Source organism: Apteryx mantelli, chromosome 13 (assembly GCF_036417845.1).
Source record: "Apteryx mantelli isolate bAptMan1 chromosome 13, bAptMan1.hap1, whole genome shotgun sequence".
NCBI lineage: Eukaryota > Metazoa > Chordata > Aves > Apterygiformes > Apterygidae > Apteryx > Apteryx mantelli.
Genome location: NC_089990.1, coordinates 23801190 through 23828184, shown reverse-complemented (window position 1 = coordinate 23828184; position 26995 = coordinate 23801190). Strand labels below are relative to the sequence as shown.

Here is a 26995-nt window from a genome sequence, read left to right as displayed (position 1 = left end):
GCTGTCCTTCCCCTCGTGAGCCCGGGGGAATCGCCGGTAGCTATTAAGAGACGGGCCCAAACGACACCATCAGCCTAGCCTATTCTCTTGAAATTTGATAGAGGATCAAACACAACTTCACAGCTTGGCCCTGGCCACCAAAGATGTGGCCATGGAAGTACATTAACAAAAGTAAATCAGGAGTGAGAAAAACAGTGACTTTCCTGTGCGGGTTACAGAGGAGTCACAGCTGTAGATTCCCATCGGCCGCAGTAATCAAACTCCTTTAGGGCTTTGTGCACGAGGCAGTGGGTTAAGACACAGTGTCCCAGCTAAACTCTTGCTTGGCTGATTATATTCAGCCTTCCTGCATCCTTCCCCGCCTGCAGTTTTAACTAGGGAGAGCTGGGGCTCGCAAACTTCTGCACTGCGTGGACCACAACCTTACGGGGAGCTTGGTAGAGAGTTGGTGTCCCACTAGCGCCGCCGCGACTACCTCCCAGCCTGTCCTGACCGCGGCAATTACTCACCTGGAGAAGCAGTGCTGGGGAAAGAGTGGGTGTGTTTAGCTGCTGTTTCGTGAGATTTCATTTTTGGAAATGAAGGAAAAGGCTAGCTAGCTCTTTGCAAAGTGCCGGTGAGCACCCTATGGACCAGCTGTGCCCCCGAGCAGAGCCTGAGAATTGGCCATGACTTGCGTATGCTGGATTGCACCTCCCAGTGCCCTGCAGGACTGGTGTAAAGAGTTGCCATCATCTCTCTTTAGTTGGTGGGCAACAGAGTGAAGAAGAGGCAAGGTCTCTCTCTAGCTGGTCTCAATCTTGTTGACCTCTCGTGAGTACGAGCATGATGGACACTGGTGGAAAACCTGGAGGACTTTACTGGTGTGCGTGACCGGTGGGCTTGTCCCCTGCTGAGCCCTTTTCAGACATTGTCCTTCCTTCGTCACAGAGGAGTCCTCAGGTCCTTGACTGCTGTCACTTGGGTTTTGTAAACCGTTGATGGTTGAGGAACGGTCCATTGTGTCAGGGTTCCCTAATGGGGCGTTGCACTGATTTGTCCTGTTACTCCCCAATTTCAGTTTTCTTCCATGGCCAGCAGGGCCGCTCGGGAGGGCAGGATCCTCTGGCAACCTGGCGGTTGTTGCCCGCTCAGTCTGCAGAAGGACAGCCGGGATGAAAGACCAGAAGAGGTTTTCTCGTGAGATTTCCAGCCTCTCGTGGCCTCTGTCAGCACCTGAGCACTGCAAGGTTGTGCCTTTCTGGGTGACAAATCGGTGCTCCGCTGGGGATCCCACAGCCGGCAATGTCGTGCCGGCAAGGCAGCTCGGAAATGCACAGTACGGCGGGGCAGCACTGCTGCTCCCCGAGGCAGAGGCAAGCCGCCGCTCTGGAGCAGGAGCTGCAGAGCTAAACTTCTGCCTTTAGCATGTGCAGAATCCTCTTTGCACTCCGCGCCGGGATTTCTTTGGGATAAAGCAGCATGTTGTGGAGCTGCTAATGGCCAGGACTGTGAGGGAAGCTCAAAACCGCTCTCGGAGAGGTGTTCAAACCTGCAGGCGATGGCAGAAAAGGATTAAGAGTTATCGGTCTCCAAAAATATCCTTTCACGCATTTGCACAGGTGAAAACTTGCAAGGGCAGGTTCTGTATTTGGCACCCGCAGGTCCAGCAAGCAGCTCTGCATGCGCTGCCGGCTTTGCACATATGCACGAGCTTCCTGCAAGCATGCTCCCCGTGTCCAGGGCTTGCGGAGAAGGAGGGCATTTGTTTCGCCTTTAGATGACTGCCCTGGCAAAACAGTCATGTTATATCAACTAACGCTTTCCTTTCCCCTGGATAGCTATTGCTATCTGAAAACAAGCATGTAGAAACCTGATGCAAACGCATAATCTGTGTTTTAATTCCCCCAGATCAATTTAGCCGCAAGAAATATTCCCAGGTCCCCCTGTAGCTCTTAAGTGCCCGAAGGAGGGGGGTGTTCCAGTTCTTGTCCCCCATGAGCAACACTGTAAGTTGCCCTTCGTGACAGTGCAGACACCTTTAGTGAGATATTCTGTAGGATTTACGTGTAATCATATTCAATCGAGGCAGTTTCAGGCACTGAAACAGCCCAATTCAAAACCTTCACGAAATTCCTCTTGACTTAATTGGCTGCTGACTTGAACTGTTAGAAGTTAGTTGAGGAGCTGCATTTCCAGGGACTGTAGATAACGGAAGTGGGACTCTTTGTGCCTTTTTAAGGGGAGAGAGAAAGCGAATGAGCTGAGTATCTATATACATTTGAAGACCAGTAAGTTCTCAGGAGGGTGGAAGAAGATGAGGCTCTGCATGGCCACTTCAGCACGGCGACATGGAGGAACGCAAGGGAGTTATTGGGGCAAATTGCCAGGAGCTCTCAGCAGTGCGGCGTGTACTTCTAGCAAGGGGTGGCCGTGGGCTGTCGTGGGAGAGGCAAGAGCTTCTGGCAGGGTGGCAGCTGCCCTGCCACCGGAGCAGACCATACTTCGAGGGCACTCTGGGGTGTCGCCGGGACCAGGGAAGCAAGACCCTCCAAGAGCCACAGTTTGTAAGGGGAGAACGTTTGAGTCCTCCAAGATCAGGCATATACGAGAGAGTATCTGGAGAACTAGGCAACTCTCTGAGGTTGTTTTCATATTGGAAATATATGAACAAATATTGCTGCTCTAATAACACTATCCTCCTGCCGCAGTCCAGTTTTTGGCAGAGACAGTGCAATAGAGACAAAATCTAGTATATCAGTGTACTATTTAGGCCATTATAGGGCCTATTGCAAACATAAGGGATCGTTTCCGTGCTTGCCTTACATCGCTGAGACTTTCAACAGTCTCTCCTTGGACTGCAATGTCTTTATGAAGGAGCCTGTGAATTCGTACAGCCCCTAGCACAGTAGCTCTCACCTGAGCATAGCTCCTGGTGCTGTTGCGGCACGCTCGTTGTCCACTTCTACTAGTCTTGCATTTGAGAAACTCCTTCTAGGTGGCTAGACATCCACGTACAAAGCTCTTCATGGCCTGGAGAGGTTCGGATGCCCTGTCTGCTGTAGAGGTGGCAGCGGAGAGGGACTTTCTGCCATTGTCTTTGGCTACTGCTGTGGCACTTGCGGTGCTGGGCATGTGCTTGGCTTGCTGCGCTGCCTGCCTGCCGTTCCTGGGCTGCTGCGGTTCCTTTTGCTACTTCATCCATTTGGGAAAAGTTCATTTATTTATTTTTTCTTCAAAGGTTTCCTCACCTTGTAGGTAGGAAATGACTCCTTGGTGATGTTTTGGTTTCAGAGAGTTAAAATGGAGCCTTTCTTCATTTCAGACATTATACTCCTAGCTGTCCCCGTTATATAGACATAATACCTCTCCTGGAACTATTTAAACTGTGTTAAGCACAGTCTCTGAAATGGTAGTTTAGCTGAGCTTTTAACAGGTTTAATCTCTTTTGAGATATTAATCCTTCCAAAATCTCTGATCAAATTTGTTGCTTTTCTCTGAATCCCTCCCACGCTGTCAATATCTGCCTGAAATGAGTTGCTTCGTGCAGAACAGGCCGTGAGAGGAGGGACCATTGCAGCTTCTTACACATCTTGCTCTCATTTCACGGCATTTCAGCCTGCCGTCGAATCTCCTGCCCCTGTTGCTCCCGTGCTTCCTTGCCCCATGAGCATCTCTCCCTTGGACTATGGGTTGGGAATGAGTTTGTTTGCTTCAGGTTTATAATCTCTCTGAGTTTCTTTTAGCCTTATTTCTCTGTTCTCAGAGATATTTGCAAGGTTTTCTTATTTAATATCATCAAGGAGCACTACTGAATATCATCACCTCCTCCACCTTGGAGTGAAGATGTAAAGGTAATGAGGACTGCACCAAACGCTTATCGTTGGGTCCCATTCCTAGTTTCTTGCACTGTCCTTTCTTGCTATGCACTACCTTGCCGGATCCTTAAGGCTGTGTGACAGCAAACTGAACCTGCGATCCAAGTCATCAAAGACTGTGGCTGAACTGGAGGCGAAATTATCTTTTATTCCATCATGTTACTGTAGAAATGACATACGCTCCTACAAGGCAATAGCAGACTTTGGACAAGCTCCTTTATAAAGCGTTAGGTATGAAAAAGTAGGGCTTGAGCTGTCGAACCATCCAGCACTCCTCTGAGATTTCTGACCTTCTCTGGAGTTGGGTTTGAACCAGCCTCCTCCTTGCCTGTTCATATGTCTCTCAACTTGAATTCATCTTCCTACCCTAGTTCTGTTACTGTTTGCGTGTGCTCCCACCATCCTACATACTTTGCATACATGTAGATGGCAAAGTCCCTTGAGTAGGGAGCTTACCAAAGAGGACCTCTGTCTCCCTGTATTCAGCTGAACCGCAGCCTCAAAGCCAAACTTCTCTGAGCTAGAGCTGAACTTTGTCTCAAAGTCTCTCCTGTCCAAATTGGCCATAAAAAGTAATTTAAAAATTTGTGAGAGTTAGATAATTTATTACTTCCATGCCAATGCTGTAGGAAGGAAAAGCAATGAGATGTGAGGTATGCAGTAGCGATGGAAACCTGCGAGAGGGAGAGAGATCGCGTTGCATCTTGCCTGGTTTTTTTCTCTATGAATGGACCATAAAACAAAAATAAATGAGCCGATCTGAGCTCCTATCTCATTTTTATAGGGCATGTTTAAATGAAGATTTACGCCTTGGATTAACAGCTCCTTAGAGTCACTTAATTCTTCTAGGTGGAGTACATATCTAGGCCAGTAGTAAAAATTCCTTACAAAATGTCTTGGAGAGGGTACTCACCAAGTACTATCCCAAAGAGAACATCTTGGATGCTTTCAACAAACAATATCAATTTTTAATGATACTAGAATAGATAGTGTGTACAGGGCTTGCCATAGCGTTCTTCTAAAGCCTTGGGAATATTTTGAAATTGTTTCTGTGATGGAAAGAGAAATTAGTGAGAAATGAAACAGGCTGCAGAGCAGCGAGGTGTACATACTCTTGTATTCAATGATTAGCCAAAATATCTCGAGCTGAAGTTTCTTGTTTTGGAGATGTGAGCAAGTTGCACTGTCAAGTAATGTTATCTCAGGGCATGTGGTTCACTGCAGAAACTTTAGGGAATTCACCTTGTAGCTAACGCCGGTGCATTTCCATCTTACCTCCGTTTCCCCACCATCTTTCTAGGAGCGGTGTCATCGCAGTTGGCCAAGGTTTAAGCATCACGTCTTTCCTATGTGCCGTGCTTGCCTGAGCTCTGATGTGACCGGCGTGTGCTGCTCACCGCAGAGTGTGCCGTCAGGGTGGGATCCACACACTCAGCTTCTGTTTCTTTGGCTCAAACAAAATCCTCATGAAAAGGGTCGGAGGTTTTCCATTAGATCAGAATCTCCCAGCTTCATTATATGGTCCCTTTTCTGAAATTTTCTATCCTAGAAGTAATGATTCACATCCTTTAATGCATTCAGTGCCAGGAAGATGTATTTCTGAAAGGAGTAATAATTCTATACTGGATATAATTGAGTACAGAGCGCTTACCAGGCAAATAACATGTGCTATAGCTGAAGCTGGGGCTAAGAACCTCGGATGAGAATCCGCTTGGGCTAACGGACTCCAAAGAGCTGGGCCATGACAGCTCCATTTGGGGTATTTCAATCCAAATCCAAGCTGAGCTGTCATAGTGCACCCTCACATCTGTCTGTACCTGTATGTAGCAAGCTCCCCAGACTGTTGTTCACATTTTACACCAGCTTTACTGTATAAAATCATCATTGAAATCTATCAGCTGAGACCTCAGGCACTTGGGTTATATATTCCTCGAAGCAAGAACCAGATGTATTTGATGAACCTAGGCTTGCAGATGTTCAAATTGATTTTAGTGTCACTATTTGCTGGAGTAAGGACAGAGCCTAACGGTACAAACCAGGCTGTCTGTGCTCAACAGATAACTGGGAAGAACAGTGTTATGGGGAAATAAGAAAAGTTTAGATCACTTTAAAGATTTGCATTGTGAAGCTGTTAGCCTGTCTTCAGAGTATGAGCCTTGATGTCTGTGTTCCTCATGTTCTGTTCAATAACATTTCTGAACCCTGGAGCCAGAGCAGAACTTCTAATGGTTGTCCCAAGCACACCAGGGGCAGTGAGTCCAGCCCAAGTAGGAGCCCTGGGTAGGAGCTCCCTCCTCCTCCAAGGAGGACCAGTGCAAGGCAGCGTCCTGTTGTCACACAAAGCACCTGGGGCTCGTTCCAGTCCTCTACAGGTCAATGACATGGGACAGGCCAGGGGAAGGAAAGATCCGCTCTACCAACAAAGCCCCACAGCCAGGTATTAGCCTCACGTGAGCTGTACTGCTGCCTGTTGCTCTGGGGTGAATCATGTCCCCATAGGACTTGGATGTTTTCTACCCAAACATTGGGTTAGATTTCGTATGTGCTCCTTTTGCATTTCCCCTCTCATTTGAGAGTTGGTGGGGGTTTTTTTAATATAAGTGTTTTGAAAGTAACACTGTGGTTCACCTTAGAGTTGCCATTTGACTTCTTTGTCGTAACACGTCCTGATTAATGATTAATTGCAAAGGACATGTTCTGGCTCCAGCCTGTGTCCTGGGGTGCTTGTCGCAGCAATGATGCACTAGGCGATTACTCACTCCCCTTAACCTGACAGCTGTATTTCTGTCTTTGACTGGTTAATGACCTTGACCAGGTGCGTGTGTTTGTGTATATGTGTATGGTTGTAGGGTGCTGGGGATGTGCAAATTTTTCTTTGGATGCACTGCGTGACCTTCATTTTACCAAAGTTTAAAAAAAAAAGAAGCACTATTGCATGGAACAGATGGAGCGTTATTTCTAGAGGTAGGTGAATAATGCAAAAAATTAGCGGTTCATAACCCCTTCAGACAACTCAGATGTTTGCCTTAAGATAGCTCTGCAAATCCTAGTGCAAATGTCTCTTCAGCTGAATGTTCGATTCAGCCATCTTGAAAATTGTGTGCAAATGCGATAGTCATCCAGTCCGGGAACAGAATAGTGCCAGGTGACTTAACCAAACCATTAAGGAAATTATGAATACTCACTATTTTAAGCAATAATGAGAGAGCAAGTAACTTGTAAACAACGCGCAGCCAAGTTAGACTATAAAGAGTTGTCAAATCATTACAGGTAACAAATAATAATATGAAAAGCAATCTGTTTGTGGATAATTCACCAAGAAGAAAAAGCTGCTAAAATCAGCAAATGTTTCCTGCACATAGCTTGCTTGGCTGTTGTTGTTCCTTTAATGATTCAAATCTATTAACCAGGGAAAACATCAGGTTGTCTTGGAAGACAAATCATATTTATGTGCTTCCTTCCCATGCGTTTGGACCCATTGTAACATGAACACGCTAATTACGCTGTGGAGATGATTTTGTTATGGCAGAAATGAAACCAAGCTGGCAGCAATAGCTATTCAGATAGGAAATGTTACAATAGGTATATGGGGAGAGATGCCTTTTAATTCCAGTGCATTCCTCTTTGAGATCCGTAGCCCTTTATTTCCCATGCAGCTTCAGAAAATGGTTCTGCTCCCTTGGGCGCGGAGGCAGAGGGCCTGGCTTTCAGGTCTCAGCAGCCTCCGAGCTGCCGTTTATGTCAGCGGGAGTTTGCCGTAGATGGGTTTGAAGAATCGTGTCCGCGGCCTAATTTGTACACAGATGGTAACTGGCTCACAAATTCCCAGGCTCCATGACATGCTTTCTGATGCACGGGGAACCGTGTGAGTCATATTGCTCCAGCATGGTCTTTTCGAATGGAAATGATACTTTTAAATATATACTGTGATTACATACAGTGGTGATGGGCTCATTTTAAGAAGCTGGGATGTAAGCCATTAAGTTGAGTGGCTGCCATTATGCAGCGCATTTGCCAATGGATAATAGACAACGATATTTCATCTGTGACAGCTTTGCCCTCCAGCCTTGGAATGGAATTATCTTGGTGTGGAACCGTTTCCTCCAGCACCATCCGTGGGATCATTTCGTTACACTAAATAGCAAGCGTTGCCTTTTGGGAATAGAATAGACGGAACAGAGAAGGAGGAGGACCTGGCCGGGTATCGTGCAGCTTGACCTGGATGGAGAGAGCCTGCTGCCGGGCGGCCGGATGGACGGGAGGTGGGCGGTGAGGCAGCGGAGGAGCACACGGTGCTCGTGAGATAGCTGCTGTTGGTGGGAACAGCCCAGCAGGCCGCGATCGTAACTCCTGCCTCAGAATGGGAAAACATCTGTTATTTAGGAGCTTTCCACCCTCCTTTTAATTAGAGGCATCCAGGGGCTGAAAAGCTTGGAAGCGAGTTGCGGTCCAGTTTAGGGAGAGGGTTGTGGCAAGCGTCTGCTTGGAACTACTCCTCTTAAAAGAGGCCATTTTGGCTGTGGCGGTTTTCCATAAAATCTGAGAAGCCATCAGACACTAACTTTCATTCTTTACTAACCTGGGCTCAAGTGAGAAAAGCAGCTTAGGGGTGGAAGGCTGCGTATCCCGTTACTGATCTGGCCGATCCATGTAATAGGCTTACAGGGCTTGATGACAGTCTGCAGGAGTTACGTGCATTTAACTAACATCTTTTATTACCTTACCAGCAAGACAGCTCTTCACATCTGGAATTGTCCATTTAGCTTGTAGCAGGATGAACCACGGTAATGCAAAGTGAATCCGATGGGAGTAAGAGTATCAAGCCAGATAGCTGGTATCTCTGTGCTGAAACCAAGGGAGTGAAGGGGTGTGCAGGCGGCTGTGCCCCGGCTTCGTTGCTCTGCGCGCCGCTTCCGAAACGGCCGTGGTCACGGCAGGGTTTGCGCTGTTCAATGCTCTTGAAATCGGTGAGCGATGCAGTGCATCGCGCAAGCTATTGCAGGGCTTGGGAGGTCAAGCCGGGCCAGGGCGCTGTGCCGGCCCCGGGCGGTGCGGGCTGCGAGCTCGGAGAGCCGGTGGAAACCACCGGGTCTGTCCTAAGCAGCATCCAAAGGGAGAAGCCGCTTTACACCGGTTCAGTCCTGCCTCTTTGCCCTCCCGGAGCTGGCACGGGTGGAAGGTGAGCGCTCATCCTGCTCTTTCCTCTTGCTGCCCGAGGTTGAAGCAATGGGATTTTCCCTGGATGGCTCTTAGCTTGCAAAAGAACAGCCGGACAGGCGCTGCTCTCCATTGCCTTGGCTGTTGCTGCCCCTGCAAAGGCAGCCGAAACCTGGGGTGGTTTCTGGGGGAAATGCGTTGTTTCTTAAGCCGTCGCTCACTTCAGGCTTTCATTTAATTACACTTTTCCATAGGCTCCGGGTCTGTGAAACAATTTGTTGGTGGCATTCCCCTCTTCGAGCTCATCTGCAAATGGGCCACTCCTTGACTTTAGTAGACGTGAGCTGCCGAGTGACTTACGCTAAGAAATCAAGACAGCGGCCGGGAGCCTGAGCAGTGGCTGCAGTCAGTGTAATCCACCCATCTGAACTTTCCTCTGTCCTGGGCACGGTTTTGCGCTAATGACAGTCGCTCCTTTTTAACCTCCGGGTTCTCATCGCCTTACTAAAAATATCAGCATTTAAAAAAAATGATATCATTTTGGCCTCATCCTGCAGTATACAGGAATTATGCATTATTAAGTCTATTACTTAAGATGTGTTTTAATATATTGTGGTCTAACATGACATAATCCAGGCACCTGCTTCATTTCCAAAGTGTGTTTAAAACACACTGCAGTGATTGATATCGCAACGGGGCTCTTGCTGCTTGCTCCTTGTACTTGGCTGTCCAGGAACGATGTTTTGGTTTTGTAATCGCAGCCCTGCTTTTGAATTAATTTCCTTTATGATCTTTAGACCCCGGCCAACTGTGTCAGCTTTTCTAGAACAAAGTATCTGCCTTCCCATGCTTTCATTAGTCCTGTTCCTTTCACTTTGTTTGTCTTACTGTGAATGTTTGATTTCAGATAAGTGAAGTTGCTATGCTTTATTTGGGCAACAAGCACAGGTTTTTGAGACTGAAGTGCAAGTGCCCTTTTTTCCGCTAAGCGGAACAGGGATTGCACAGCTGTGCGTTGCCACAGCCTCTTTGGGCAAAATGCGGAGTGCACGTAGGCTTGTCGTTGCTGCCGTTTCCAGCCAAGTCTTGGTTACGTGTGAAGGGGTTTCGAGGCCGGGGATTAGCGATGCCACGGGCTGCGCGGGATGATTTCATTGCGTTTAAGTGCCTCCTCGTTTGCGGGTTCGTGCAAAAATCGCTCTGACAGCCGGCGTTGGTGCTGATTTGGCGTGCCGGCATGAGCGGCTCTGGCCACGTTTGCAGAAAGGTGCTGTTTTCCCGGAAACAGTTTACATTTTGAGCTCCGGCACTAACCTCATACTTGGAGTTAAAAGATTACGTTGAGTGGTTGCTTGTAATTACCGTACATGAAAGATATGTCGTCAGGCAAGGGGAGGCGTACTGTGCCAGGTACGCAAAAGGGATTGGAAAGCAATTGCAGGGACACAGGCGCCATCGAAGTGTGATGCTCGCAGTGCCCCAGAGCCAATTCAAACCCCATGGGCAGGGCTTTCCTGGGCCAGCTCAGTCTTTACTTCGTTGCTACCGGGGTTTTAAAGGCATCGCCAGCTCTCCAGATATGGTATGCAGCCCCGTGTTGCAGCCGTTAGTATTAATGGGAATGACATGGTGAATAACTAGAATAAGACGGCGAATAAGAGTAATACCCTGCCCTGGAGTCTACTGCTGTACCCTGTAGGAGGCCAGGTGATTTCACTTGTGCCAGGCTATAGCTCTTGAAGCAAATTAAATCAACGAAAAATAAAGTAACTCGGTCCTAATGAACCTTTAAGTCTGGACCGATTCTCCACCTTTGGATAGATATAAAGCTTCCAGCCAAGTGTGACAGTCTTTCCGGCGCAGGAAGACAGCAGAGGCTCTCTTCCTCCCATCAGCCTCTTTCAGCTGAAATCCAGCCATTAGTCAAATTCATCAGCGGGCTTGAATGCAAAAAGGGAAATTCTCTGCCTCGTGCTTAACCTTTCTGTGATTGCACCTCTTCAGAGACTAAGCAAATCAAGTGGAAATGCCCTCCTGTTTGTTTGGTGGATGAGAGCTGTGCAGCTAATCCGCTGCGATTTGGCGTCATTCACTTTGTATAATTTCGGATGAGAGGTTTAAAAATAAATACATAATCAAAGGGCCTGTCGGGAGAGGATACAAGAGCAAACGTACGGCACGATGGGGTGGGGGTGGCATCGTCTTCGGTTTTGCCTGCTCCGTGAACTGAACGGACCTGCCCTAGATGTGAGGAGCCGAAAAACATTGGCCTGAGACACCCTAGCTGCAATTCCCGTTGTTCGCGGCGCTCAGGTGAGCTTGAACCCATGCGGCGCTTGTATTGCATACGGTGTTTTCCTGGGGGAGCTGCATGGGTGGATCTCGGCGGAGCTATCAACGCACCCCCGGGAAGTCTTCTGCAATGACGGCATTGCTATTGCAATAAGTGGCCCCATAATGAACAGCGCTATCAATCTGTGTTGTAAACGTTACTGCACGGGAGGGAGCCATGCAGTTAAAAGACATGAGGGTAAACTCACACGAGGCACCTTTCTTCTGGGAGCGTATGGATTAAAGCAGTACTCTCGTTTGGCTGGGAATTTCCAGATCGTTTGCGTCTCTTGCTCTGTTGGGGTTACTTCGAACATTGGTCTCTTTCTCCGGAATATGTCTATATTTTTGTTTGAAGGTGTTTTGGTTGCCGCTGTTGTGGAAGGGCCTGTTGAATATGATAGGAAATGCTATTGTTAAGTTATTGTTATTTTACACTGCTTTTCTGCTCTCTGAGTACAGGACCTTCTATACAAGACCAATTTGAACAAATGGTGCAGCTTCACCTTGCGCCCTCTTCCCGTGGTCTGGCCTCTGTGCTAGAGCGCCATACAGAGTTTATGCAATGCTAATTTGCAAGGGCACCAGCCAGTGATTTTGTTTCTGTTTTGTTATTGTAGCTCTACTGGTGTATTATCACCATTGTATGATTAAATTATCTCATGGAGAAATATATCCTTGCCCAAAGATTATTCATATTACCCAGAGACCATGCTCTTGATAGGTACTTTGTAGGTACTCAGGATTTTCCAAGGAGATGGAGAGCTGCGATAGACTTCTCTGGGGGTTTTTTTGGCGGTGGGTGTTCAGCGAGTGAATTTTGGGCTAGTGAGAAACTCTGTGTCGGAAACTCAATACAGAATATTGTGGGCGAAAGGCTGTTATTTATCCCTGGAAGAGGTACAGGTAGCCAATAGTGGCTTGGGTGGCCCAGCCTCAAACTGAATGACCACCCTGAAAGAACTTCTGCTCTTTTGTGTTCATGTCAGTCTCCATGGACCAGTAAGTCCCTGATTTCTTTTTCCAGTTAGAAGCCCATAAGTGCTGATTAGTTGGGAATACTTAACAGAATTTTGCAGTAGTGGCTGATTTCAGCCAAACGTGTTTCATCCTTGGCTGCCTCACCATGGGTAGTTGCTGGGCAGGAGCAGATGGTGGCCTCCAACTGGGCATCATGGCGCTGGAAGTGAGCAAAGTCAGGGAAAAGGCACCTGGCTGAATGAAGACAAAGATTCAGCCGTTCCCCAAATTCCTCTTCCAAAGCACCCCATCTTGTAGAGCTGGAGCAAAGTCCCTTTGCAGTTATGCAGGCAGCTCTTGGCTAGTAGATTTAAACCCTGCACTAGCCTGGAAGAATTCATAAACCTTGGTTTAGAGGACACTTTCCAAGATGCACTTTAAAAAAAAAGTCTCACACAGTGATCCTGGCACTCTTTTGATGAGAACGTGCTATAGATAAGACAGCTAGATAGGGGATGCCAAGGTGCGTGGAGTCTGCTGCTGCAGGAGGGTCCTTCATGTCATCTCCACTCCCCTCCTCTCTCCTGGGTTGCACAAGTTTGCTCCCCCTACTTGCTCAAGCAATGGGGTTAAGTGGAGTAATTCCACCAAATGCATTTTGGTGATAGGGTGTTGTTCCTGTTATTCCTTCTATTTTTCTTTTCCTGCTTGCTTTGGCGGTGATAGCCATTTTATCTTGACAGCAGTGCCACAAAGCCATGGCCAGAACTAAAAAAAAAAAAAAAAGCAGATTCCAGAGTCAGGTTACCACATCTGAGCTCCTCTTTTATTTTCCTTGAAAGTTTCCTGCGGTAACTTTGGTGGCAATCCCTCCCTTTTGGCTGAGGCCTTTGGAAAGCTTTCCTGAAAAAGACAACGATGGGCATCGTTTGCCAGATGGGCATTGCTGCGCTTTGCTGACGCTAGTCAGGACCATCGCAGCTAGGTGAGCGCAGCAGAGGTTTTTGCAATGATGTGCCACAATGTTTACTGTGGGACAGCTTGCAATATCCCTGCCATGCCACGGCCCGCGGTGCCAGTGTCGGGAGCCCTCAGCTGGCATATGCTGACAGCCCTGCATCCCAGAGTTCACCACTTGCAGAGTCCTCTGGAAACCTTTTTTACTGTTTGTTGTTGTTGTCATTCTATTTTGGCAGCAGCTCTAATGTAATTCAGTATTTCCAATGGCCTTGTTCCATCCTGGAAATAAAACCAGACTAGAGGATGAAGGAAAATCCACGTGGACCTCAAGATGAAGTGATTTGATTCCTTCGCACTGACTCTACTCACTCTTGTGCGAGTGTTCACCTGTTGTGCATGGGTGTCAGGAGCGTCTTAAATAAGCATCTTTAGAGCGAGGCTCTTTGAATTATGGGGCATTTACAGAGCGCTTTGGAAACCTGTAGTGAAAAATCACTGGAAAAGCTGAAGTGTATAATCCTAATGATACAGTAGTAATGCCACGTGTTCTTAGTATACGTTCCAGAAATGTGTTGGTTGTGCATATCATTAGAGCCTTTTCTTTTTCCATTTTTCCTTTCCTCATTAAATTCTCTGGTGGCACTAGGATGTAAAAAGTGCCAGCTTGGCCTTAGACCCTTCATCTGTCTCATCTGGCACTCATCTTTGGCCACGATCAGGTGTTCACCGGAAGGTGATGGAGGCCCCATGGCGAACAGTGACTCCATTCTGGTCAGTTCCCTAGACCATGGCCAACAACCTCATGGTTGATCTTCGGTCATCTGCCCACTGAGAAATTTGTTTCTTCACCCCAGACAGCTAGCGGTTGGCTGTGCCCTGAAGTCTACCATAAAGCAATAAAAATTATACTCAGTTCCATTATTATGAAATGCTCTCAGGCATTTGTCCTGCACTGATGCTACATGATGAAAGCACTGAGAAATTTTTCTCTTTTGGCTCTTCGGTTCAAACAACCAAATGACAAGAATAATTGATTTCAATGGGATCTAGGACTTTTATCTGGAAGACATGCAATATTCAGTGTATCTCAAAAACAAATGTACGTTATCACCTATTGTGCTTTTCTAACTGCCTCACTGTCCTTATAAATAGGACGCTTTTCCCAAATACTCACATCCTCCTTGTTGTAAATTCAAACAGCTGAGATTTTGTGAATTCTTCTAATGGGCAAGGAGCACATTGCATTATTTATAACAGCCTTTGCTTACTGAGAAACCATTGTGTCTGGGTGAGTTTGATTTAACAATCTGACTATTTTTATTGTGATTGTCATTATTAAATCCAGTTTTTGGTTACCCTGTTTTAGTGATGGCCAAATTGTAGGTGGGATGAACTTCAGATGCTGGAAACGTAAACTTCTGCATCACCCAATTAAACAAAGAGAAATAGTCATTTGTAGGGTATGATTCACCTCACTTGAAGGTAAACAACTGAAATAGCTGAGATGAATCACACTCCAGATGTGTCTTTCTCTTCACTGATTATAAAGGAGTCCCGATGACTGTCTCAGATGTTGTATGGTAGTCATCTAGGATTAGGGGAGATGAGTCCCTTTCAAGGTCTTTGGATGGGTATGTCTGACCACAGTGTCAAGACCCATATTTGAAACTTGGGGCTTAGGCATTTTTGAACCAGCTTCTGATTTGGCATCTGAGCCCTAAACCAAGATACCTGAAGTTTCTGGAGTGGAGAGCTCCTGTGCTGAATTCTCTCAGAAAATACAACATTTTATTCTGACCTTTCTCTAGTTCTTCATCTCGTGCTGCTGCAGATATCAGGTTCTGTCTCTGTAGCCCTGCCCTGAAATAGTCAGGCTGTTTCTCAGATACAGCAAGGTGTCTTATAAAATAAATTAGAACTGGACCTTTTCATTTTGGGCTCTGGCATTCTCTCGATGGACCTGCCACGTTTGATGGCTGGAACGGGAAATCTGCCATCCTGCTGCCATCCTTTTAGTGTAGGTGAACTGTATTTATATTCTGGAAGGCCAAGTCTCGCTCGCAGACTTCCTGGCATGTGGGTCCCTTTCTTGGGCTAGCGTTACAGACCAAGGACCACGAAGAACCAGCTAACGTGACCGGGGCCTTTCTTCTACCCTGTGGCACTAGAAAGTGAAAAAGAAGACATTTCAGCCCCTCTTTCTCTTGTGTATCAACAAACACCTTGCAAAGCCACCTCAGCTTCTGACGTCTGCTGAAAGCATCTTTCGATTCTCTGTGTTAACAGCAGAGGAAGGCCATGCAAACAGCCCTGTTTTTCTGGTCCTCTGCAAGACCCTGCCATCCCTTGCAGCTGGCCAAGCCAAAATCTTGAGAGATGCGATACTGAGCCTGAGGCTTGGTAATGCACTTCTGCAGACTGGGCTAGGGCAATCTAAAATACAGTCCCTCTGAAATTTGGGTTCGGTGATGGTTTTTGTGGCAGCTCAGTACCCAGGACCGCGTGCATGTGAAGTGGCAGCACAGTCTATGGCAGCTGAAGCAGAAAAAGCAGAAACACAGCGTCTGCGTAATAGCTCTCTTCCTGGTTCACCATCAGTGAAAAATGGACTAAAATACCCAACGGCATTAACAAAAGGAAGGAGTGTCAAGCCAACCTGATTTATTTTTTGATGAGACAACTGATTTTCTAGACAAGGAGGATGCATTCAATCTCATCAATTTAAATTAACCAAATGCAAGATTACTCTGAGACATTGGTAGGAGGTAGCCATGGAAAAAAGGGAGATACAATAGAAGATTTCTCTGACACAGTACAGGAAATATTTCATGCTGTTTCACAAATCCCCGGTAAGGTCTCCTTGGGAATAGTATTTACAGCTCTGGTCATCTGTGTTCAAGCAAGATGCAGCCAAAATATCTAGATGCCTGGAAGGGCTAGGGAAATGCTCAGGGGAAGGAAGAGCCGTCGGAGAAGACAAGGCTAAAAGAACAGAGCTTACTTAAAGTAGAAAAACACAGGCTGAAAGCGGGGGTGTGACTGTCTCCATAAATACGTCAAGGGTGAACGCTACCGAAGGGGGAGAGCTCAGTACTGGCATGAGAACGAATCTTTGTTAGCTGGCCATGAAAATATGGAGGGTGAAGAAGTCTATCATTCCTTCCTTGGGGTTCTTCAAGGTTTTAACTGATTCATATTTATGAAAGACCCTAGAAGTCTTGATGGTTTAGAGCAGCACAAGGTGCTGTAAGCAAGCACTAGAACATGTCACCCCCTGGGCTGAGCGTTCAGTTGTTGCATTCGAATCAGAAGTCAAGCTTTATAACTATTATTTTTTGCAGATTTAGCTACTCTTAGGCTAAGAGAGGCCCCAGAGCTAGGATGTGCTGAGGGAGGGCCTTACGCCATCTGACTGCAGCTGCTGTAAGGTTCGTTGGGATCCTCTGGTGCCCAGCTCCTTGCAGCTCTGTATTAAATGCCCAAATGTGGGATAAATACATGTCAGTACATTAGATGCCCTCTGTGGTAAGTTCAGCATGTAGATTAGGTCCATTGCTTGACTCTTAAATGATGGCTTGTTATTAACCTGTGCTTTGGTGTACCTTGGTTTTCTGTCTGTTATCAGGTGATCTTGTAAGGCTTGTACCTAGGAAGCCTCTATATGATACATGTAGAAGGCACGTTTCTTTTACAGCTGATTCTGGATTTGAAAGGATAATTTGTCATTTTTGCTAACAGCTACCTAACGTATTTGGGGTTGTTTCTCCAAAACTGTTTTTTTTTTTTTTTTTTTTTTTTGCCATTGGCAGCATGAATGTGAGAACCTGCACGTGATCGTTGGCATCACGGAAAGGGCACAGAAGTGGTCAAGTCAGGTGTCCAACGTGCATGTCCCATCTTCCGCATTGAATCCTTCTACAGCCTTGAGCTTGCCTTCTCTATTTTCCTCATTTGCAAAATAGAAGTTGGAAGAGCTTTATTTTACCTTATCTTCTATAGGAGCAAGAGAAGTGAGCTGACTAGTTAAATCTTTGCTTTGAGGATGAAAAGCACTAAGTGTCAAGTTGGACTGTCTTAGATTTTGCTTCTCTTATGTACAACTGACTGTAACAATTGCAGAGCTGAAACGGCAACTGTAATTGCCACAAACCTAAGAAGCTTGATTTCTTAAAGGAAAGTCAGCTCAAGGAAAACTGTAAATCAGGTCCTTTAAGCTGTTGACTGAACCGTCCATAGGACTTGAATGTTCTCATACATTTATGCTGAGAACCCCTGCAGCGATGCTAAAAGGTTTACTGCAAGTTCGTACTGTGCAGGTAGTTGTTAAGTGATGTTTTTATAAGCCAGACTTGTAAAAGAGCAGTTAAGAGCTCTCACAGTGCTTCTGCGCTTATTTAACCGTGGCGATGGGCCCTTGTCTGTATGCGTTGTATTGTTTGCCTAAATCGAGACGGTGTCTGTGGTTGGTAAGGTGTTGCCATGTGGAAGGCCTGTAATGGTGGGCTCTTGCCTTGTGAGTTGAAACTCTGATTTGGAGCTGAGCCAGAGTTCACCACGCTTGGTGCATCTCCGACTGCAGAATTAATGAGCAAGGCGCAGGATGGCTCTGACAAGCTGATTAGCATATGGGTAGAGTCTGTATTTGCTAGGACAGTCTTACTGTTCAGCGCTGAATTCCTGCAGTGGACAAAACATAAACACAATTTATTATTCTGTTAAATCAATGACTATCATTCTGAGGAGCAGTGGGTGTCCCAGGTACAGATGGATGATTTGTCTTGTGGATGCACAAACATCAGTTGTTTGTATGAGTATTTCCTGCAAGCATTAAACAGGAGTTTGTAGAAAACTTGGTGACTCGAAAGCTTGCTGTTGAAAACCAGAACCATTTTCCTCTAGGTCCTTGTGGTTGTTCTGACTCAGCTATAAGCAGACAAGCACTCCATATGAAAGTTTTCTGGGTCTTGTAGGACACAAGTTTGGCCTCAGTCCAGTTTCTAGTGAGCAGGTATCTGCGTCACGAAGGCTGTCACCACAGCCGTCACGAGAAGGTTGCTTGTAGGCAGGGTGAGGACCACTGGGATTGATCTGCGTTCCAGGTTAGGTCTGAAACAGGTCAGCAGGGTGGTATGGTGCCCTTCTTACCTCTGCTGCGTAGCTTGAAGATTTCAAATGAAAGGTTGTCAGTATATCACCAGCACTGAATTAATAATACTAAATTCACAGTTAAAAAAAAATGTTCTCCTCAATATGTTAGGAAGCTTTGCCACCTCCACCCCAAAAATTGACAGCCCGTGTAATTCATTGCTTGGAATTGCATGCGATGCCTTCTAAACCTGAAGATCAGAATATTTCCTTTAACAGAGCAAGCTTTTTAGTGAAACTAAAATTCCTTTGCAAGGCGCCATCAATCTATTTGACCATTTTGGGGACTTCCCAGCTATACATTATGCTAACTAAATTATACTTGAAAGCCAGGTGCCTTGATAGGTGTGCATGTGCATTAATATGGCTTAGCAGTGACAGGGAGGAGGGGGGATGTTGCTTTTTACATGTGTAGGGCCAGGACCTGAGAGATGCTGAATGTGTGCACGTGGTGTTCACTTCTGCACTCTCAAAGCCAGGCCTGACATGGTTAGGAGCACAACGGCTGTCTGTATAGGTGGCTGCAGACTGGATTAATATTTTATTATTCGTGTGAGGGTGGAACATACAACCATATTAGGTATCGGAATGGGGAAAAATTGCTTTATTATGGCTAAGCATTTTTTTCTGTATTGTGGATATGAATGTGTTTGTGTTGGGGAACAGAGCATTTACTGACTGTCTCTTTTTTGTTTTTAAAGCTGATCAGTGGTGGTTCTATTGTAAGTGCTGAGGCAGTATGGGATCACGTCACCATGGCCAACCGGGAGTTGGCGTTTAAAGCAGGAGACGTTATCAAGGTCCTGGATGCTTCCAACAAGGACTGGTGGTGGGGTCAGATCGATGATGAAGAAGGATGGTTTCCCGCCAGCTTCGTGAGGGTGAGTGACTTTCTTCTTTGTCCCACTGCAGTGTGTCGTTGCCAGTGCTGTTTGAATTGGTCAATGGACTGAAATGGCAGTTTGGCCTGATGGTAAAAGGAAGGTCCTGCCCACCATATTTGCCACCACTGTTGTTTACTATCAGCAGTGTGGCTGTCTTCTATCAGCAAAAGGGGAACAAAGAAGGTTTCAAAAGAAATGAGAGGGGGTAGAGGGTGACCAGAATGGGTGCTGGCCCATGTATCCCAGGAAATGGGATGTAACCCATGAAATCCTGTGATCCAGAGCACCTTCGCTGGGTGCTTCGGCATGTTGTGGGCTCTCTCCTTAAGCGATTCTTCTTTGGAAAACCAGTTATCTGTTCTGCAGGCTTTGGGTAGATGATTTTGGGGTGCCTAGGAGTCCATGCTGGCTACAGGAGACCTGTATTGGGGAGAGCTTTCTTGGCTCCATGTAGCACAGGGAGGTGTCAGCCCTCCCCCCTCCACAAACCGTGTTGAGCTTTGGCTCTCCAGCAGTTTTTGATGTAGAATTAATTGACTAATTAGTCTGTGACTAGCTTTAGTTATTTTTCAAGGGGACAAGAAATGTGGTCCCTTGTCTCTGGTTTTCTGCTGAAGTAGGCTTTGCTGTACCCGGGCAGCTCTGGTGGTGATCCAGCCTTTCACAAATTAGCATTCCAGCACTTTATTTATTTGCTCGCTGTGTCTTAAGAGAGCAAAGGCACAAGAAGACACCCTTTTTGCTGCCGTCAGCTCCTGCCACGTTATTAGGGCGCTCTCAAGCTTTCCTCAGGGAGTCAAGACATCAGCATTGACCTTGTCCGCTTCCTTTTTCTCTCCTTTCTGCGGAGGGTGCGATAGGTGGGATCAGAGATTTAATTCCTTTTGAAGCTTAGGGGATATGGTTCAAAAATGAAGATTTCTTTTGCCTTGTAAAATTGTCTGAAAGATGACTTTCCTTTGAACCTCCCAGGCAATTTGGCAAGCTCAGTAGCGATGGAGGAGAAGACTGTTTTCTCTGAAGCGCACAATGAAGACCAAGCAGCATCCTAAAGTGGTGCTGTATTTGCCTTGTCTCTCTGCCTGTCTTATTCTCCCCCTGAATCCTTACTCTTTGGGGCATTCCTGCATCATCAAGATCCCTCTTTGCTTTTGCTGGATTTATACCACATTATTTGGGAAATAGCCCTGTGGATTAGAAAGAGTGGGTTAAGATGTATGGCCTGGTGTTTCCTAATGGTGTATAATGACCATTGCTTAGGGAATCCAGACCTGCCCTGGATTCTGCCTCCCTCTGCTCCCCGATGGACAGGTATCTTCCCCCTGTGGGGCTTGGTTAGGCAGCTCTTGTGTCTCTCCTAGGTCTGGCCAGCTCTAGGAGCAAGAGATCAGGGGCTGGAACTGGAGCCTGGGTTCCCTGCATGAGAAAGCCCAGCCCAAAACCCACAGTAATAAATAGCGTTCAGTATTTTGTTGTCTAGGACACCGTGAGTTTGACCCGGCTCCCAGTGGAGTGAGTCACAGTTTGGAAAATTGATTTGTACAAGGCGTGATCAAGATGATAATCTTATCGGGGAAAATATTCTCACCTGCGTTGCTAGCACGTCTCATCCCTATGGCAAGCTAGAAAAGCTGAATTATAAAAATCTGTCCGATTATTTTTCGCTTGGTTTAGAGACTGAAATGATCTGGGCCAGTTTAACTTTTCAATGCATTTACCAGTGCTGTCTTGTTTGTGTTTCAGGGGAAAATACTTAATATCCATTTTTGCGTAATGTTGTAAATGTATGGTTCATGGTGGATTAAGTAGCAGTCTTGTTTTGCGCTATCCTGTCTTCTAAAAAATACAACTGAACAAGTAAGCCCACTTACTCTGGGGCCCAAAGCCATGGATCATTTGGCTTGGTTGAGCTTTCCAGCTCTCCCTAAGGCTCGGGAGGGTAATTTTAGAAGTCGGTAAAAACAAAGGGGATGAATCAATGAATCTCAAACCATGAAACCCAGAGAAAAATGTCTGAGCAACATCCTGGAGGGAACCTTGGTGCATAGGATCATGATGGCCTTTCCAGGCAAGTTTCTTGCCCATTTTGTCTAATGTGACAACCCGATGGCTTGACTTTACTCCAACAAAATCAATCTTCCCATTAAGTCTGCAAGAAGACAGATTACTTGCTCCTTCTGCAAGACACTTGTTCAGCTGGGTCCGAGACCGGAGACACGCCCTGGGACTGAATGATGGGCTCCCAAAAAGGAGACTGCATGTTTTTGCTGCCACGAATGGTAGTTAGTATTTAAAAATAAGTACCAGGCATTGCAAAAAAACCCCAGGCGAGTGAAGTTCTGGCACAGTTTGTCCACAGCTCTGCAAGGGAGGCTGAAGGGGACTATTCACCGCGCGGCTTTACAAAGCGGAGCTGCCTTCCCCGCGCAGTATTTCTAGCAGCGTGCTGCCGCAAGCCAGCCCACTCCCCGGTTGCCCTGTGCTGCGAAAACAACTGCCATTTGGGCTGTCATGTTCTCCTCTCCTCTGCTGGCTGAGGTCGCTCGCTTGCCTCTTCATTTCTATTCTTGCATATTCCTTTTTTTCCCCCCCTCCCACTTTACTTACCAAGAAAGACAGAGTGATTCTCACCAGATGCCTGCAAAGCCTTTGGGGCCTTTAGAGAAGATGCCTGCAACCCCTCTAGAGCTTGCAGGACTGCTGCAGCCAGACTATGCTCCTTCAGGGTCCCACCAAGAACCAGTTAACCTGCAACCTTTCTGCTTTTCATTCCCTTCCACCTTATTCTTGTATTTCTCGCTGCTTATTGACCTGATCGCTCTTTCATAATGAGGAGGCTGTTTTTCTCTCCGTGGTTGTGCTTTGAGCCCTGCTTTTTTAAGATGATACCAGAAAACTGCCTGAGTTAGCCTGGGTGGCTCCAGTTCTGCTTGCATAAGAAAAATATTTGCTTCCCTGTATATCTATATTTTTCTTACGCGAGTATAGGAGGAAAACAGGACAACAAGTTGCCTAGCAGAGGATCAAAACAGCGAAACAAGCAGTGATTCACATAGGAAGAGACAGGGCAGAGCTGTGGTCTCTAAAACCAAGCAGGAATAATTTCAGGACATTTTAAGGCTGCAGGTCTCTCATAGGTACTAACAGAGTTGCAGTACAAGATCACTGCAGAGTTACTTTCCTCTGAAAGTCATTTGGATCACTTCTGAGTGCAAAACTGGCCTGGAAAACCTAGTTTGCGATGAGATGTCTGACGCGTCTTGCTCCGCAGCCAGATCACATGAAAATCTTTGGCAAAGAATTTGGCACTCGCAAAATCTCCTAGCAGGAACAATTCGCATCTGCAAGTGCAGAGGAAAGCGTTAACCTGCCGATTCCCTCGGCCTCTCTTACATGCACAGTTCAGGGGGGTTCGTGCACGCAAATACTGCACTCGACTTGCCTGCCCGGACGGGAATTGTTGTCTCTGTGTGCCTAAGGCCGCCGTTATCTGCTTTGTAGCTGGAGACTGGGCTAGAAGGAAGTGGGAGAGATGAAAGTCATAAAGTTGGGGGAGCACGGGAGCTTTCAAGGAGAAACTGGATGACATAGTGATGCTTTTTTGGGAAGAGAAAAAGCAAAATAGAGGAAAAGTAAAATTTGGAGCTTAGTAAACAATGGTGAATGATTTCCTGTAGGAAGCTGCTGCCCTCAGAGAGAAAACAAGTTATGAAAAGCCTTAAATCATTAGAGAGGCAGATGAGAACTCCAGAACCAGACTGAAGGCTGGATGATGAGCTGGTTCAGACAGATTAAGATATCTACCTTGTATTTAAGCGTCTGTTGTTAAGTGAACATGCCAGGCAACCATTTAGAAGTGCTCTTGCAGGACACAGAAGTCAACCTTGGAATTAGCTGCTCGGTGTCTTTGAATGTCCCGTCAACTGGAGGGATCCGAGAGGGGGGGAGGCACGGTCACGAAAACAGCAGGTATTTTGCAAAGGATTTCATGTGCTTGTAGTGAGGGAGTTGCTTGAGGCTCTTTTTTTCATGGAGGAACTCTTCATGAAGGGCATAGCCCTGGGCTGTCTTTATGTGATGCTGTGCAAATGAGTTTTTGCATACCAGCACGTCCGTGTTCACATGCGAGCTCAAAAAATTAGGATTAGCATTTGTAGGGAGGAATTCTGTGTGTTCTGCAGGCACAGAATAATACTCCAGTACTGCAAATCAGACAGTTGCCATACTTTAAGGTCTCCTTCAGAAAATAAAGATGGTCTCAGAGCAAAGTCCCTGATTGCAGAGCCCAGCATCACATCTCCAAAATGGCTCATGTGAGATTCAAACACTCCAAAACCAGAAAACTAGATAGGATCATGCTTGGGCTCTGGGGAAAAAAAGTCCAAAAATGAAAATCTGCTGATTTTTATTATTGTGCGATCTTACCCTAGAGACGGACACAGCAGAATGCACCCCTCTTGGGTGGAGAAGGGGATTTATTTTGTTATACAGCTGTCCTTAATCTCTTTGGATGCCAGTAGGCAGATAGAGTTTCCTGAAAATATTTCCTAGCACCTCAACAGTGGTGACTTCTTCTCGTATTTACCAAGCCAAGCTAAGGAGCAAATCTGGGGTTGAGGAAGCTCTACTGCAACTTCCCGTAGTGCCCAGTGGCTGTCAAGGTGTTGGGGTGAATTGGAGGATAATAACTCCCCCCAAAGCCTTCAGCAAAAATTGTGTATAAACTCCTTGTGGTCGGTACCCTCTTACATAGCAGAAAACGCAGGGGGGTACCGGTGCAGCGATGCGCCGCCTTCTTTCTCATCATTCCTTAGGTTTCCCTGAGCGCTGTAATTTTAGACTGATTTCTTTGCTTCTCAGTCAGCTGCCGTCGTTGGATTTGCGTTTGCTTAGCACCAATCGTGGCGGCATCTAGGTGAGATTTCCCAGGGAGAACGGGGACGGCGCCGAAGCGGGATTCACCTGTTGGGCAACTAACACGATACGCGCTGCAGTGTCTGCTGCAGAGTCAGTGCCTCGTAAAGGAGGTTTTATTCTCCTGTGGCAAATCCAGCATAAAAATAGCTTCTGGTGGAGGTATCGCACGCGGAGCGAGCGGCGTGCCAGGGTGACAGGATGCTCTGCAGACAAATTGTCAGGGGTTTTTTAAAGTCAAGCAGTGTTTTAGCATCCAAACGCAGCCTGTGCTAATTGCAGATGCCACTAATGTGACAACTAAAGCCACTCAGGCCGCTCGGCATCTGTCAGATCCCCAAAGGTTCAAATGCCGGCAGTTGGGCCCTTCCTCGTACCAGCTGCTTTGCAGGTGCAAAACCAGATTGTTTCGAGGCCATTCCTTGCATGAGGCCAAATCGGCACGAGTTTTTGCAGTCCTCATCCTCAGCCAAGCAAGCGTGTTGGTCGGGAAGATCCAGTCCCTAGTGAAAAAAAGTGCAAACTTCCTCAGCCTGGCAGGATTTCTGCAACAAGCTGCTTGAGCAGCTGAGCTTCGGCTCCTACCTTTTGCCTGTCATGTGTAACATCACAGACCGGGGACTCTTGATTTTGGGGATCTGGGAGTCTAAGCCCTAACTCACAGTATCCTAGAAATAAAATGTAGCACGTGTTTGCAGTGCCGGAGCATCTATCGGGCAGGCACCGCCACGTCGCCGGCCGTAAATCTGGTCTGCTCCAGCCCTCGGGAGTCAGTGCCTTTCGCCTGCTGGACACAGAGAGGAAGCCCGGGGCAGCCTTCCTGGAGCTGGTTTTGTTCATCTTTCAAGGATACAGGGTCTGAAGCAGTCCCCTGGCTTCTCCTTTTTCAGAAACGAGTGAGGGGCGTTTCTTAACTTGGAGAACAGGAACTCGTGACGCTGCGAATGGAGAGTCTTAGGGAAAGAGCTGGGAGTGGGCTTGGGGAGGCTGGGTAGTTGCAGGAGGGAGGGAAGGAAGAGGTTCAGGGAGGTGGAGGGAGGTGAAGGACAGCAAGGTTAGAGCCAGAGGGGAAAATTGGGGCTGTAGGAGAAAATGGTGGTAGGACCACGGAGGGAAGAAACTTGCTTCACTGCCTTTCTTTGTAGGGCCAAATGCCCTGTTCCTCCTTCTGGAAGAGGCTATGGGGAGAAGATGGTCTTTGTTGGGACCCCAACTGCGATCCCTGTTTTCCCTGAGCCCGGGGCATCCCAGCCACAGTCCCCTGCTTTCCACTCTGCCTGTGGCCTGCCCATGGGAAGGTGGCTAGTGGCAGGGGCGCCTGCTGGGACTTCTCTTAGCATCCCCGGGCTTCTTGCCCGCTGCCAAATCCCAGCCTCCTCTCTGCAACCAGGGCAAGGAGAAGCCCGAAGGAGTTTTGTATCTATTTGCCCACTCGCACTGAGACAGCAGCAGCTGCCCCGGGCGTTTGGGGAGCCCGGGACAGGCTGCGCGTTACTTCGAGGGCAGGGCAAGCTCTGCCTGTTGGAGTGACCTGCAGAGATTGACATTTGCGGCTGTTTTAGCTACGCAGAGCTTTGCACCGGGGGCTTCTGGTCCTTGGCTGGCGTTTCTATGCGCTCCTTTACGGCAGATGAGCGAGGGATAGTGCTAGTACAGTAGAGTCCAACAGCATATGTGTGTCATGTGTGCGGCTGAAGACCAGCCACAGCGCTGGCAAACCACCAGCTTAGGGGAGAAGGGAGAGAGGGCAAAGCCTGTAGCTCCCAGAGCAGCTCCCGTGCGCCGGGAGAGGACGGCAAGGGATACAAATTAGTCTCGAGGCTCTGTGCTGCAGTTTATTCCCGCGGGGTTATTGGAGTATCCTACAGTGCCCTGCAGTTGTTGGATGGCTAATGACACTAATTCTAGCTCTTCAAAACAAGGTTTGGGCTTCTTGCACTGGTGTTTATGATCAAGTCACTCGTGAGGGCAGGTTCGGTGGGATGCAAGACCCCCCTGGAAGGATCTGTATCTTTAATCCATCGCATTACTTATTTGTGAGCTAGCATCCAGGGGTGACGCATTATCTGCTGGTTTTGTCCTTGCAAATCTCCAGTGGAGGGAGATTAATAATCCAGATGGCTGCTAAAATGTTTGTTTTATCATGCGTTCTGATTATTACGAGCCCATCAGCCCTCAATGCCTGTTCAAGTAAAATGTCCTCTATATACAGTGTATGCGTTCAGCAGTCTAAATATATAATAATTACAGGTCAGCTAATGTTGGAATGGTGCCATGTGGTGATTTTATGCACCATTTGGGTATAGCTGCAAACTGATAAATCACTTTTATACAGATTTTATATAAATCACATAGAGTATTAACCAGCACAATGAAATGATCAGCTCCCCCTGGCTCCTAGAACCGGGTCCTTAGGCAAGAGGGGCTTTTTATTTGACGATTTTGCTCTTTTCTGCCTCTGCAAGTTATGATGTTATGCAGGAACCAGTCATGACTTCCTAATTAGGGCTGAGTTTTGAAATAGGGCTGCAAGACTCGTGACAAGGCTGTTCTCCACGTGTAGGGTGGCCTTTCAGTGTGAAGCATCGCTTAGCGCTCGCATTATGCAACCCGGAATTTTCCCGTAGTTTTTGTTGGATTCTTTTAACAACATCTTAATATGAAGAGTCTGAAATGGTTTTCTAACGGCAATTTATCAGGGCAGGCTCCATCTTTTTGGCATGCCGGACCTTTAGAAGCGTGTGGGGGAGACATCCGCAGTGCTGTATTATGTCAGTGCCCATGCTT

At 47.0% G+C, this 26995-nt stretch overlaps 1 protein-coding gene across 3 annotated transcripts in view; it reads left to right on the top strand.

The window, feature by feature from the left end:
* Positions 1-26995, top strand: part of ARHGEF9 (Cdc42 guanine nucleotide exchange factor 9) — a 179807-nt gene that overhangs the window by 92620 nt on the left and 60192 nt on the right. For all 3 annotated transcript variants that reach the window (XM_067304382.1, XM_067304383.1, XM_013949133.2), the window contains exon 4: positions 19112-19291. In XM_067304382.1, coding sequence (XP_067160483.1) covers positions 19112-19291 — 180 coding nt within the window. The remainder of the gene's footprint in view (positions 1-19111; positions 19292-26995) is intronic.